This window comes from Clinocottus analis, unplaced genomic scaffold (genome assembly GCF_023055335.1).
Source record: "Clinocottus analis isolate CAN_PGR_092001 unplaced genomic scaffold, fCliAna1.0.p SCAF_23, whole genome shotgun sequence".
Taxonomy (NCBI): Eukaryota; Metazoa; Chordata; class Actinopteri; order Perciformes; family Cottidae; genus Clinocottus; species Clinocottus analis.
In genome coordinates this window covers 2,231,070-2,244,852 of record NW_027175965.1, presented here as the reverse complement: position 1 = coordinate 2,244,852, position 13,783 = coordinate 2,231,070, and the positions used below count along the sequence as shown (strand labels likewise).

Genomic DNA, 13,783 nt, shown 5'->3' with positions numbered 1-13,783 from the left:
GGGGCTTTGCTTTTAAGGAATGAACCCCCTCTCTCTCTCTCTCTCTCTCTCTCTCTCTCTCTCTCTCTCTCTCTCTCTCTCTCTCTCTCTCTCTCTTTTTCTCTCTCTCCCTCCTGGAGCAACTGGGGTGGAATGTGCAAAACTGAACTCCACTCTTTGTGAGGGGATAGAACGAGTAATAAAGAGAGAAATGAAGCAGGGGGGAAAAAAAGGAAAGATGGCCGCCCGTTCCTGTGGGTAAGGCAGAGCCCTGCACAGCAGTGGTCCCATTATTTACAGTTGAGGATTTAATGCGTCGTTCAGTAATGAGCAGCTAGCCAATGGCCTGTGATCTGAAGCACACTGATTCACTCACTGGGCCGAACTCCAGGCGGTTAAAGGCTAGAGGAGTCCCTCCAGATGGAAACCAAGCCAGCCAGCTGCTGCGTTTCACTCTATTCCTTTGCATTCAAGTCATCTATTACATTGGTGTGTGCGTGCGTGTGTGTGTGTGTGCGCGTGTGTGTGTGTGTGAGTGTGTGTGTGGCTGTGTAGTGTATTTTTGCGAATTCATTCCTTGCTCTAAATTTAAAATCTGGATGATCAGAGTAATTGTTTGGGGGATCCTGAATGAATTCTGCAATTTCTCTTGGTGTTCACGGCACACATAAACCCATAGAATAGTGGAATAGAATAGAATCCACGTCGCTCATCAGTACACCAGCATTGAGCTACTACTGACATCTGTTGGTCACGCACTAAAAATACACCACCTCCAGTTGAAGGTGGGTGTGAGTACCAGGCCTTTTGGCATCTGTGAACAGGTTGTCTAACACATTGTTGTGCCTCCAGAGGGAGCTGTGTGAAGTCTGATTACTGTCCTCAAGTGACATCACTCGAGTCAAACAAACACAGTTCCTACTACGTCCAAAACGACAAGGAACCAGGAAAAAACGTGAGGCCTCACGTTTGACTTGAGGCTGCAAAAGTTGTAAGAGTACAATGGTTAATCAGTATAATACGCTTAAAAAATAAATGTTGCATTACCTGTGACATTCAAAAAAAATGTTAACTTTAAACAACTACGGTTTTTAATTCTGACAAATTGTGACCCTTCTGAGTGTGCTTTAAATTTAAATGCACTGCTGAGAAGAAATTCATATTTGTTTACTGTATTATGGCTTGGACCAAAATGGAAATACAAGCGAAACATTTTTGAATAATTTGTTTTATTGATGTTTAAAAGGCTCCAGGTCTTCAGTGCTGCAGCATAGTCTGAAAGATAAAAATAAAAATAAATTAAGTAAGAAACAAGCTTTCCTCAGCAAGTCCACAAGTCCCCAGAAAAAAATAACAGCACTGTATTCCAAAAAATAAATATTGCTTTTACCAACTCCCCGATAATGCAACCAGTATAAACTGGTGTGTAAACTCTGTTTCTACATCGTACTTGCATTTATCTTAAGTTAAGTTTGGGACTAGCAAGAAAAAAGTTTAAAAGTTCCTAATAGAGGACTTTATTTTGAAAAAACATTGTTCCTCTCTAGTTTAGGCTGTTCTTGAGATTCATGGTGACCCAACACTCGAAACACTAATTAACGTTTGTCACAAGAATCTGAACTTTTTCTCTAAAGGAAACTCACATCACTGATCCACTTGGTGAAGGAAGAGGTGCGAGTGAACACTGTGGGCTTCTTGGGGGTGTTGCATCCTCGAGAGGAGACGAAGCTGGTCACACCCTGCACGTACCACCTGCCATCTCTGCCCCTGCAGTTCAGAGGGCCTCCGGAATCACCCTGAGGAGACAGACAGGAGACATGTGGGGTCTTCAGACTGAAACCGAGGGAATCAGCAGTCCTTATTAAGTGGGGATGAACGGGAGAGGTGCATACATGGCAGCCAGAGCGGAGTTCACCGCCACCGCAGATCATGGTGGTTTTCACAGAGCTCCCCCACCAGCCGCTGCTGCTGCAAACGCTGTGGCCGACCACGGGAAGGAGCGCCTGCTGGAGCTTGGAGGCAATGGGACCGCCACCTGCAGGAATAAAGATTTAAAAAAACCCAGAAATGCTTGAGGAGACACCATCACGTTAGCTTCATGGTTCTGCAGTTCAAGCAACTTTGTAATGCTGAGATGGCGAGCCAAATCTGAAATCGAATTACATTTTCTTTGAATATTTCCAGTTGACATATTATTACAATTTGATATGCCCAAAGAGTAATTGCAATTTTGGTTTTGTGTTTTCCTGCACTGTAAATACTGCTGAGGGGCGCACCATCTCATTGTAGTGTCAACGTGATCGTTAATCTGATCCCACATCTGCCATTTCACATTTCTATTTCACTACGTCACATTCAGTCCTGCGCTGCCGAGCTGCCTCACGTTAAGAGTCCCGCCGTCGCATAGAATCTCAGCGTGCCGCGACATTACAAACACTCACTGTAGATTCTTCCCCAGCCAGTGATGTAGCAAGGGTCGTCGTGAGGAGCGACCTCTCCGCTCTCCGGCACGCAGGAGGGCTGCACCTTGTCGTTCAGAACGACGGGCGAGGCCAGTTTGATCATGGCGATGTCATTACTGATTGCAATAAAGAAAAAGAAAAATAATATTATGAAAAGAAAGAACTCCAAAATGTTATGCACCAGGGGGCACCAAACTTAAGTTACCAAAACTTAAGTTCCAACCATCTGCCACTATGGCCAATTAATCAGTTAATGCAGCTTTGAATGTGTGAGTGAAATGTCATGGTCTTGGTGTCTATTTAGTTTTCAGTTGAAAACTACTATACTTATATAAAAGTTGTGTTATAAGCCGCTACTAGCTTCGGTAGTTGTCCTCGGTGTAGCCAGCTAGCACGGCTACTATCTCCCCGCTGCTGTCCCCGCTGCCCGCATCGTTCGGTGGTTGTCCGGGAGCTAGCGGGGAGCTAACTCTCCGCTAGCTCCCAGATAGCGGTTTGTAACCCAGCCTTTACATATAGTATTCACTGACCCACAAGACAAGCAGTTGTCATTCCAGCGAGGGTGAACCACGATCTTCTCCACGGTTCTGATCTGCTCGTAGCCCTCCTCTTTGGTGAGGTCATACTCGCCCATCACCACACGGTAGGTACGCGATCTGACACACAGATATATATATATATAAACGGATTTGTAAAAAGACACACTTTAGATGGAGTCGACTAGCATCGTGAGACATAAACAGAGTAAACTGTGATCCACCCGATGCAGTGACCAGCGGTCATGACCCAGTTGGGAGAGAGCAGGGTTCCTCCACAGGTGTGACGGTACGTGGAGCCGCTGAGGTACTGCAGAGAGATCTGAGAGCAGAGCAGCAGTCGTGCATCGCAGTAAGAAAGTACATTTACTCAAATACTAAAACACAAGTTTAAGATTCTTTACTTGAATATTCATAATGTTAGTCCCGCTCGATTTCCACTTCTACTAGCATATATTAATTTATCTATAGAAACCAGTCACTCGTTAACTTTCAGATTCTACATGAAAAATAGGTAAAATATATATGCAATACAATGATGAAAATCAACCAAGTGGTTGCCAATCTTTTTGGCGTGTAACCTCTTAAAAAAAAGCAGTGCTTCTTGATGTCTGTGAGTTCTTAGCAGTTCCACCAAGTAACGTATTCACTAAACCTCTCACAATGCTTATTTTAATGACTATTTGAGGCCAAAACAGATTTTTCATCTCACAAACCCTTAGATGTATCTGGTGACCCGTTGGAGGGCCCCAACCCGTAGGTTGAGAACCACCAAACTAATGTATTAATTGTATGTAAACTCCCTCTCCGTTCAACAGTTTATTGCTGCTTATGCATCGACTACATCTACTGTTTAAAATGCATTCCTGTAATTAGATGTTTTAAACATAAGGGTGAGAGATATCATATCTTCTAAAATGTATTTATAATTCTGATAAATTTGTGGACTATTCTCTATTATTAATCATTCTGTGTGTTCCTGTCCTTTTCTTCCTGTTTTTTTTCTATGTAACTTGCATTGCTGAAAAATAAACAATATAGGTAGCAGAGCTGATTATTTATTTGCAATTTTCTACAATATAACAATCAGACATATTCAAAAAGATACCAGATATCCGATAAGTAAAATGTGTAGCAGCTGGCAGATCTTTGTCACCTCATGGGACATGGTGTTGTATTATATCATATCACCATTAACATTAATAACTCACCTGCCAGGGCCAGCTGTAGGGTCGAGCATCTTCTCCGTTCACAACGCGGCTCACAGCGGGCTGATAGGTGGGCGTGCCACACCCGTGAGCTGGGCCACACAAAGAACTGCAGGTTACACAGGTGGATAAAACTCTGCTCCAGTACTGAAAGCTGTAACACCTTCTGTAACCCCAATTTTGACCTAAGCACCATATGCACAGTTCTCTGTGATTCCGTCGCTTTTCTTGAACCAAAATGTAGGGGGGGAAAAATAGCTTTTTGCTGCAGAAAGTTTCATATTAAAAGATATTATTGTTGTGTGAAAGACGTCCTCTGTCTGTCTGTCTGTCCATGGAAGTCAAACGGTATTGAGAGAAAGACAAACACATTGTTTTCATGGGATATGTTGAAGATAATAAAAAATACAGGACAACTCAAGACTAATCCTGCGAGAGGAAGAGATGCACCTCATTGAATCAGATAGACAAGACTCACCGGAGGCAGCGAGCAGCAGGACAAGCACAACGGACATCATGATTTCTTCGAGTGGACTGTCAGTGTGTCGTATGGCTTTTATAATCTCAAACTGAAACAGTTATCAGACACAAATACACACAAATACACACACGCACAGTTCAGTCTTTGACCTGGGAATCTGTGTTCACTGCTACATCTGTTTCACTCGTCCTTACATGACCCCTCCAGAGCACAATATCATACAACTTCATTACCTAATCCACTACATCTCTCACACAAGTATTACTCCACTACAATTATATGACTTCATTTTTAAATTAACATTTTTTGTTCTCTTTCTGTCCGGTAAAAACATGAACCCCAAAATGTGGAATTTTTTTCTTTTTTCACAGGACAGCATGGGTTCTCTCCGGGTTCTCCGGCTTCCTCCCACAGTCCAAAGACATGGCGCTCAGGTTATTAGGACTCTAAAATTGCCCTGAGGTTTGAATGTGAGCGTGAATGGGTTGTCTGTCTCTATGTCTGCCCAGTGATGGACTGGCGACTTGTCCAGTGTGAACCCTGCCTTCGCCTTTTGAATATATCTGAAATATAATATATCTGAAACCCTCCACCACTAGTTATGTCTGATGTGTAATATTCTGCATGTTAGTAGTACATTGTGTTGTTTGGCTTAATCTTGTGCATTGTTATGAATGTGAAGCAGTGTAGGCCTTAGGACGCAAGATACATATCAAACATCCATTGATAATAATGGGAAATCAAATCAAGTCTCGTGAATATCAATTTATTTTATTCTTCGCAGAACAATTTTACTGAATGATGATTAAAAGGATTTGCAAAAAAACATATCAGCCATGCTTTCGTGTTTTTCTCCAAACTCCGTCTCCTTGACCTCGCCGTCAGGGGAATGTGTCCAGCAGGCGCAGGTGGAAAGAACAAAGTCTTGCCAAGATCTCCTTCAGCGTGGCAGGAGGAGCCAAAACACACAGCCTGTGAGGGAAAAGTATCCCCCAGTATTAACATATGCACATATCAGAAGTACACACTGTGCTGCCCAGTTCACAGCCCAGTGTTCCTGGTCAAGAGGGCTGTGCTCAAGACCAACCAATGCTCACATTAACTCGTATAGGAAGGATTAACTTAAAAAAGGATTTCTGCCCTCGTCCCTGCTGCCACTGACCGACCTCCAGTCCGGAGCTCCTCTCCCCTGCAATTAGCTCTACAACTTTCCTAATCTGAGCGCAGGGCGATGGAAAGGTACACATGGGCCACAGTTCATTTGCAACTTTCAACTTCTACGATGCAGGGTGCTTTGTTTTTTTTTGTTGTTTTTAAAAAAAAAAGGATGGGCCCTTGAGACCTTGTCTTGACTTCTGTGGTCTTGATAAGATCACTGTTGTTACGTGTCAGTGTGTTGTGTTCTCCTTTCCCCTCTTGTCTTCCCCCACAGGTTCCTATCTGTTAATTGGTTGCCACCTGCGAAGACCAATCAGAGGCGTGGCAGCCATTTTAAAAGGAGGAAGCCAGAAGAGTTTAGGGGAGAGGGGGTGGTCTTTCTTTCTGACTATGCATGTGGACACTGTTTGGGGTACCCGGTACATGTGTGAAATTGACATAAGTACTTTGTCTCTAGAACAATAGGTAAATAGTCAGTACTCCCTCTGTATCTGTTTTGGTCAAACTCCCTCCCCTCCTGTTTTTCTTACCTAACGTGGTAGTTTCGATCTGCCTGCCCATTCTCACAGCCGGCACCCAAACACACGCCTTCCTCCTCCAGTAACCTTTGACAGTAAAGCACATTCTTTCCGTAGCGAAGGAATGACTACAACTGAATAAATATATTATATATCTCAGACACTGGGTTTAATGATCAACAAGGGGAGGAAAGTACTCCGTGTCCAGTCAAAATCTGCTTTGAGGTCTCAACTTCATCGTCAAATTATAGAAATAAAGCTCCTTACACTCTGAATCGACAGGGTTAGTCATTCTTTGCAGCAGGGGGTCGGTGACTGTTGTGCTGACATCTTTACAGAGACTTTGCCCCATCGTGGCATCCCGGATCAAGACGCTGACTGCCGGACAGAACGCAGGACTCCAGTGGGACGAGAGGAGGCGGACATTGATGCCGCTTAGAACATTGTTGATGGACTATAGTCCCTGATGTGTAATTCCTAATGTTAAGCTGTCGGCCAAAATATCAGCAGAGAAAATTATGCTGCTGATACAAATTTAAAAATAAGAATGCGGGACAGGAATGCACTTCTGTTTTTGTTTTTTCCTGTTGGTCTTGTGTAGCATACTGTATTTTGACTAGGTTACAAATTCATTTTGTTGCATAACCCTGTGTTGTAGAATGACAATATAGGATCCAACCAATAGCGGGCTGTCAGGGCCTGCTAAGCCTTCTGTGCAAAACAGAAGCATAACGTTATAGCTATTTTATCTTAGGGGGAACATTTTAATGAACGCCTCCTGCAGCGGCCGCCTGCTCTCGTCTGCATTCAATGCGAGGAGCAGCTCTAACGAACTAGCCTATTATCTGCTAGCATTTTGGAGGTTGTGATTCATCACAGGGTGTGACCATTAACATGCACTGTGATTGGTCAGTGAAGCTAGAATTTCAAACCTAGAATCTCAGGTTTTACTTGATTAATTGATGGCCCCTTTCCCACACAGGGTTGTGTGCATCTGATGAGTGAAATGTTGGTTACAGTTTTTTTTTTTTTTATTTACATTTGCAGTGGTATTTATTCATAAACAAGCCACGATTAGATGTTAAACTAAACAGCTTGCGTACGTACCTGGCGCAGGCCCGCCGCTGGATCCAATCGTTAACTTTGATAATGGATAATGATTTAACAAGTGTATGGTAGTATTGGCTGACAGGTTGAATTATAAAACCTGTTCTGTGCTTTTATATTGTCATGTTGTTACGTTGAATAAGGAAAGGACATGAATTTGTCTTCTGCTGATAATTATCTCATATTTTCCACATTCTGATCAGTTATTTCTTACAGACATAAACACACAGCTCGGATAACCTTTTTTTTTCTAAAAGATAACATTTAATTTGATATAATCACATTTGTCACAACATCCGATGTATCAAACCTGTGACTCACCTGTTCAATCTCTTTTCTGATGCGTGCAGCCAGACTCTGCAGGCCTGTTGGGGCTCTGATCCCCCGCACCGTGGGGTTAACCTCCTGCAGGGAACTCATATCTGTCTAACCACTAGTGTCTCAACAAGTAGGCAGCAACTTACACACTGTTACAACCTGTTTGGCAAGTTGGAAGACAACAAAAATACAGACCTCGCCAGTAAAATAAGTCAGACAGAGTGGCAGATGACACACCTGCACACATGTCATTTTAAGATTGTTTTATTTGCAGTTTGCAGGAGAAAAAAAATAGCAATGGCTTGTTTTATGTCCAAAAAGGTATGAATCAGTCACAGCACAGTCAATGATTTTCTTGCGAAAAAAATTGTAAAGCAAAGAAACAAAGTAAAGTTGAGGATCGATCCTTCAACGCAGTGGGGACATGGGGACACTTTGTGACCCAACACACATGTTGGGTCACAAAGTGTCCCCATGTCTCAGCTCCTCACACGCTTGTTAAGCGTGTCCATGAAGATGAAAGGAGCCGAGGCCAGCCAGGACCTCCTCCAGGGTGTCCGGAAGAACAAGGATACATAACCTTAGAGACACAAAAAAAACAAAAAACGGAATACATATGTATTTTTGAGGAAATAAAATATTCCTGATTAATCTGCCGAACTTCATGTCTCTCACCTCAGATGATGGTTGCCAGCTGTTTCACCGTACTGACACCCTGCTCCTAAAAGAACACCCTTTTCTTCGAGTAACATCTGACAATACAGAACATCTGCCTCCACATCCAATATCTAAAAGCAGAGATGTGAATATTTTAACATAATTACTTAATACATACCTTATTTCAGACCTGATTGTCGCTGGGAAAATGTATGTGATGAGTTTACAGTAGATTCAATGCCAATTAACTTCATATGTTAACTGTACTCCGAGGCTGAAAACAACAATTTGACCACCCACTGGGAAGCCATATCTGTATCATACCAATGTTTCTTCATTTACATGTAGCGATAGTGTGCTGTAATGGATTAGGCCAAGTTGATTCATTTTTTTATATCTTGAAATGGATGGAACTATGACATGGCAGACTGAGACGGTCTGTACCAACCACTACTTTAAAGAATAGTTGTGAGGAATACAAACGATATAACACTCCTTGTAAAATGTCTTAAACAAGCAAAAAATACCTAATGTCACCACATGACATTTTGTCACATGAAGGTTCCTAACCTTGGCCTTCTCTATAATCTTGGATGGTATATGCAGGCGGGGATAAAGGTAGATTCCCCCCATCGCTGGCTGACAGCTCATCCCTGGTAGATCATTAAGGAACTCCTGCGCCCGCTGAGCATTCTGGGACAAAGTAGCCTGAGAGAGGAGAATCTCCTTTAAAAAAAAACAACAACAAAAAAGATCAGACATCATATCATGAGTTACGCGACACAGGACAGGGATCTCTACTGCATAAGGATACGTCTGTCTGAGCGAACGAGGCTGGAAAATGAGCCCCGATGTGAGACTCTAAGGATCTTTTGTAGCCCAAAGAAGTGCCTCACCTGGGTGAATGTGTCAAAGGAAATGTCCCTAGGCTGTGGTGGGTTGACCATGAGATCCAGAGCAAGCTGTCCTGTGACTGGGGTGCTGATATCAGTACACAGCATAGTTTCAACAAAATGCATCACCTCTGGGTCAATGTTGACCAGCTCCATGTACCCTGCCCTCAGGCCGCACCTGAGACGCAGACACAGAAGATTTTTGGTTACTCGTTAAGTAGATTTTGCAATGTTGTGTTTGGTAGTGAGCGCTTCAGCTGCTGAAGCTGGAGGTTGCAAAACTGATTAACTCCTTTCTATTTTCTTCATTGTTGTGCAACTTCTTGTCGTATTTTAACTATTATTCAAGTTATGTTATTTTATATATATTTACACTTGTGTTCGACGTGAGCTCTATGGGCCGTTGAGGGTTGTGTGGCCTGAAAAAAAGATGCTCAGTTTTTGCCTCGCCACAAAAAAAAGTATGACAAGATTGTATTCTGTTCCCTCCTTTTATAAACACAGGATCAGTTTATCTGCCTAAGTGCCTTCTCTTCCCATGAAATCACCTATCAAAGCACGGCCCCACATGATATGCTACGTTAATCAGCCAAAGAAAATAGTCCCCTCCTATTTGAGTGACTACAAAAAAACTACAAAGCTACACAAACTATTAATTTGGGAGCTGTTTTTATTTTTTATTTTATTTACATCTCCAGTTGGAATGGTCAAGGTTACCTGTTGTATATGACGCTGTCAGCAAACACATTAGCAAAATATGCTCAAAAAGCCAGATATGCAAGCGCTCATAATACAGATATGCGATGCAGAACTCACTCTCCCATGTGGGCGCTGGATAAAGAGTGGAAGGAGACCAACTGCACCGTCTCTGAGTCCTCCTTGTCCATCTCAAAGAGGACTCTCTTATAGGAAATAAACTCTCGGCCCTGTCCATACACACTGTCCTGGTACACCTGGAGTGCAGAGAAAAGGAATTGATAGATGCTGACTGAATGTGTGAGCGAAAGTCTTTTGCTATTAAATCCAGTTTGTGATCACCTCATCGACCAGCAGTAAGAGTCGCTCAGCGGCTGCAAACTGAATCACTTCCTCTATTGATTTCCAGTCCTGCACATGACCTAAGGAGCAGGATACACAGCAGCATACACACAGTGACAGCAAGGATGTTTAAACAGGTGGCTTTAATGTAGCTACTGTGTGTTGTTTACCTGTGGGGTTTCCTGGGTTGCTGATGTAAAGGGCTCTGGGATCGCATCGCCCCCTAGCAGTCTTTAAAGCTCGATGCAGCTCGTCCAGGTCCACAGCCCAGCCTTGGCCCTCCATCAGCTGGTATGGCACCAGTGTCACTCCAGCCTGGTCCAAAAGGGCTGGCATCGTGTGCGGGCAGGGAATTGGGGTCAACACGCCTGTCTGGGTCTCCTCTTCCCCTCTGGCTAGCAGCTTGACAACCACCTTAACGCCACAGATCAATAACATGTCCCATATGTATTCAGTCTTCAATTGTTCCATAATTATCACCTTCAGAGCTTTAAAGAATCATTCTATTTACCGTAAAAGTCGGCTGACGAGCCGCTACAACCATCGGTGGGTGTGCCCGCTAGCACGCTAGCTCCCTGCTGTAGCCAGCTAGCTGATAGTTCCCGCTAGCTCACCCCGGCTCGACGCCCAACTCGGACAGCGGGGACGCGGGCAGTAGCAGCAGTAGCAGCAGGAAGCTAGCAGTAGCAGGGAGCTAGCAGCAGTAGGGAGCTAGCAGCAGTGTTAGCTTGCTATAGCGGGGACAGCCACCGAAAGTAGTAGCGGCTTGTAACCCGACTTTTACAGTAGTAGCGATGTGTCTTATTTTGAGGAGTTTGGCCTAATATTTCTACTAGTTATGACATTTTAAATATGGCAATGGTGACTTAGATCTGGGAATTCCAGCTGGTCGAGAAACACGAGTGGTCAGAAGATCAATGGGTTGTAAACATCCAACACGCTGTATAGCCTGATGCCATGTCTTTGAAAGCTTTTATTGGTTGGATTTGGCTGACCTTTACAGATTAACATTTTTTTGTCCCATGCTTAAACTATAATTAATTGCAATGAAATGGAGAGTGGCATGGGGCTAGTTAGAAACATAATAATGACTAAGACTGAAAAACTAAAATGAATGGACAAGTATTAAATAGTATGTTATTGACCCATCAGTTAAAATTTTTCAGAAAATTCTAAATTCAATTTTTTATGAAATGTAAAGGTTACATTTGTAAAGCAAACTACATGTATAGTGCAAACATGCAAGATTCATAGAGGACAATCTGCCACATTTCACGATCTACAAAGATAAAAGTTCCCCCTAAGCTTTTTCAAACTCTCACTGTGTGACATCTCCAGTTTTTCTTATCTTTGTTCTCAAAATAGCCTTGCCGGCACCAGAGCACCAGAACTCAGAAATTATGGCCAGAATAATCCTTAAACATCCATGTACTTTTTGTGAAAAGTGTTTCTGGACAATGAGTAGTGGTGGTACATAATAAATAATGACAGTGTGTTTTTATTTTACCATCAGGGCCCTTTGACAGCCAGCAGAAATGAAGATGTTTTGGACACAAGAAGGCACTCCAACGTCTCTTCTCGTGATGAACTCAGCAATGCTTTGCCTGACATGAAGCATGCCAGAGGAGGCTGTGTAGGAACCTGTGGGTGGATTAATTGTTGAAGAGGCTACTGTATTTTTTTAAAGTTAAATGCAAGTATGTCATGTTTTTAAAAGTTGGACGCATTGTACAGAAAAGGCCTCTCTCAAGTCCTCACCCACACTTCCTCCATCGCAGGCCTCCAGGAGCCTCTGAGCCCTCAGCCTGACATCCCTGGGGAGTGTTTTATCTTTTAGCAGCTGAGGGAGTAGGCACACTGCCAAGACCTGAGGAAATAGGCCAGATGAAGGGCAATAAACTGGAGATTATGTATGTAACTTTGCTTACCAGCAGGGTATCTTGCTGAAAAGAGTATCGAAGTCAAGAAATTTGCAGCACGGAGAACATAGTTTAGAAAAATACAACACAAACCTAACATAACGAAGAGAATATAAAGAGAGTAATCAAGGATCAACAAAACATGTGGGGTTGGAAGGATAATATAAAATGCCTCAAATGACAGCAGTCAATATACCATGAGAATGAATACCAATAAAAGGAGGAGAATAATGAGTGTAAATGACCTGAAACTAACCTGGCGAACAAATGTAATGGGTTTGATTCCAGCTCTGTGGGGATCACCTGAGCTGACGTCGATAACTTCTTCGAAGGGTTTCAGCACCCCCTGCAGGATTATATATTAATGCATTAGTTTTGAAGACCATAACTTTTACAAGAAACACAAATCATGGGTTACAGGAAATGCGTACGTATGTGTCAGCTCATTATGACACTTTTAAATTGTACAGTATATAAAAATGAATTGTTTATTGTTACTCTGGTTACTCTGGTTTGATGGAAGTTTTTTTGACACATGGACTCCACATCTTAAGGACCACAATAGGAATAAATCTTTAATTGTATTGTACAGCCCTCCATTTGTAAATGCACAAACATATGCAAAAGAAACCCACACACCTATGTCTCCAGTATATACACACACTATACACACTGCTTGTGAAGCTGGATAAATACAGATAGATGATTGGCACTTACCAGTGTGATGTCCATTGTGATGTGTGCAGCCAACTGCTGCAGTCGACTGTGTGGTGACACTCGGATCCCCCTCACCCTGGGATTCACATGTCGCAGGGAACTCATTGTCTTTTCGCTAAAATAGCATTTTTCGGATTTCCAAAGTTTTCACCTTCAACTACCGACTATAATTTGGAAAGATGGTCCTGAGAGGTTTTAGCCAAAGTGGCAGAATATGGGAAATACTTCTGGGAGACACTTTGTGCATGCAGAGTCACCCAGTGCTCCTGTTTGATGAGTTACCCTTCATGGTAATGTTCAGCTTTAGTAAACCAACTGATTTCTGAGGTGGACTTTGTACACGAGAAACCTCTCCACAAAACATGTTGTGTCCAAAATAACTCTCTATAAAGTGTGAGAAAACTAGGTTTAAATGACGCTCCTAGTGGTAGCTATTATGTATTACAATGGGTTTACAGGTTAAAGGTCGAGCCAAATAAGTAACACTAGATGTAGGATGGAAGTATGAAACTGGACATGTAAGAGCCGCCTGCAGAGGAGCAGGAAGAGGACTTTCTATCTTATTAAAACTTCAGACATTCTGAGGATTGACGGCTTTTACTCACAGACTATCGATCAGACAATGGTAGTCTGAACGATTGGATGCACATGGGGCCCTGCTCCGCGGCATTTTTTTTATCGTACTTTAAAGCGTTATTCTACCTCTAATTGTTTTTGCTGTACTTTTTCTATACACTTTTTTTAATTGTAACTGGAACCATCAATTCGGCCTGATTTTCTTGAGAAAAAAGA

At 42.7% G+C, this 13,783-nt stretch overlaps 2 protein-coding genes across 2 annotated transcripts; both read right to left on the bottom strand.

The window, feature by feature from the left end:
* Nucleotides 1-1,236: 1,236 nt before the first annotated feature.
* Nucleotides 1,237-4,703, bottom strand: LOC137793479 (chymotrypsin-like elastase family member 3B). Its single transcript, XM_068589657.1, has 8 exons — nt 4,664-4,703; nt 4,189-4,277; nt 3,202-3,299; nt 2,972-3,097; nt 2,421-2,557; nt 1,872-2,014; nt 1,623-1,775; nt 1,237-1,254 (listed from the first exon to the last, which is right to left on the bottom strand). Exons 1-8 carry the CDS (start codon nt 4,701-4,703, stop codon nt 1,237-1,239), a joined length of 804 nt encoding a protein of 267 aa, XP_068445758.1.
* A 3,562-nt stretch (nt 4,704-8,265) lies between these two features.
* On the bottom strand, nt 8,266-10,922 carry LOC137793772 (alanine aminotransferase 2-like). Its single transcript, XM_068590127.1, has 8 exons — nt 10,867-10,922; nt 10,526-10,769; nt 10,356-10,435; nt 10,134-10,270; nt 9,321-9,495; nt 8,995-9,150; nt 8,443-8,555; nt 8,266-8,347 (listed from the first exon to the last, which is right to left on the bottom strand). Exons 1-8 carry the CDS (start codon nt 10,897-10,899, stop codon nt 8,266-8,268), a joined length of 1,020 nt encoding a protein of 339 aa, XP_068446228.1. The 5' UTR covers nt 10,900-10,922.
* Nucleotides 10,923-13,783: the final 2,861 nt, after the last annotated feature.

Excerpts from the sequence above, each read along its gene's own strand:
- LOC137793479 (XM_068589657.1), bottom strand. The coding sequence starts at position 4,703 with ATGATGTCCGTTGTGCTTGTCCTGCTGCTCGCTGCCTCCG. Across the intron at positions 2,015-2,420 it reads TGGCTGGGGAAGAATCTACA|GTGGCGGTCCCATTGCCTCC; the intron begins GTGAGTGTTTGT and ends TTATTCCTGCAG. Across the intron at positions 1,776-1,871 it reads AACTCCGCTCTGGCTGCCAT|GGTGATTCCGGAGGCCCTCT; the intron begins GTATGCACCTCT and ends CTGTCTCCTCAG.
- LOC137793772 (XM_068590127.1), bottom strand. The coding sequence starts at position 10,899 with ATGGTTGTAGCGGCTCGTCAGCCGACTTTTACG. Across the intron at positions 8,556-8,994 it reads AGATTATAGAGAAGGCCAAG|ATATTGGATGTGGAGGCAGA; the intron begins GTTAGGAACCTT and ends CTCTGCTTTTAG. Across the intron at positions 8,348-8,442 it reads GCTGGCAACCATCATCTGAG|GTTATGTATCCTTGTTCTTC; the intron begins GTGAGAGACATG and ends TGTGTCTCTAAG.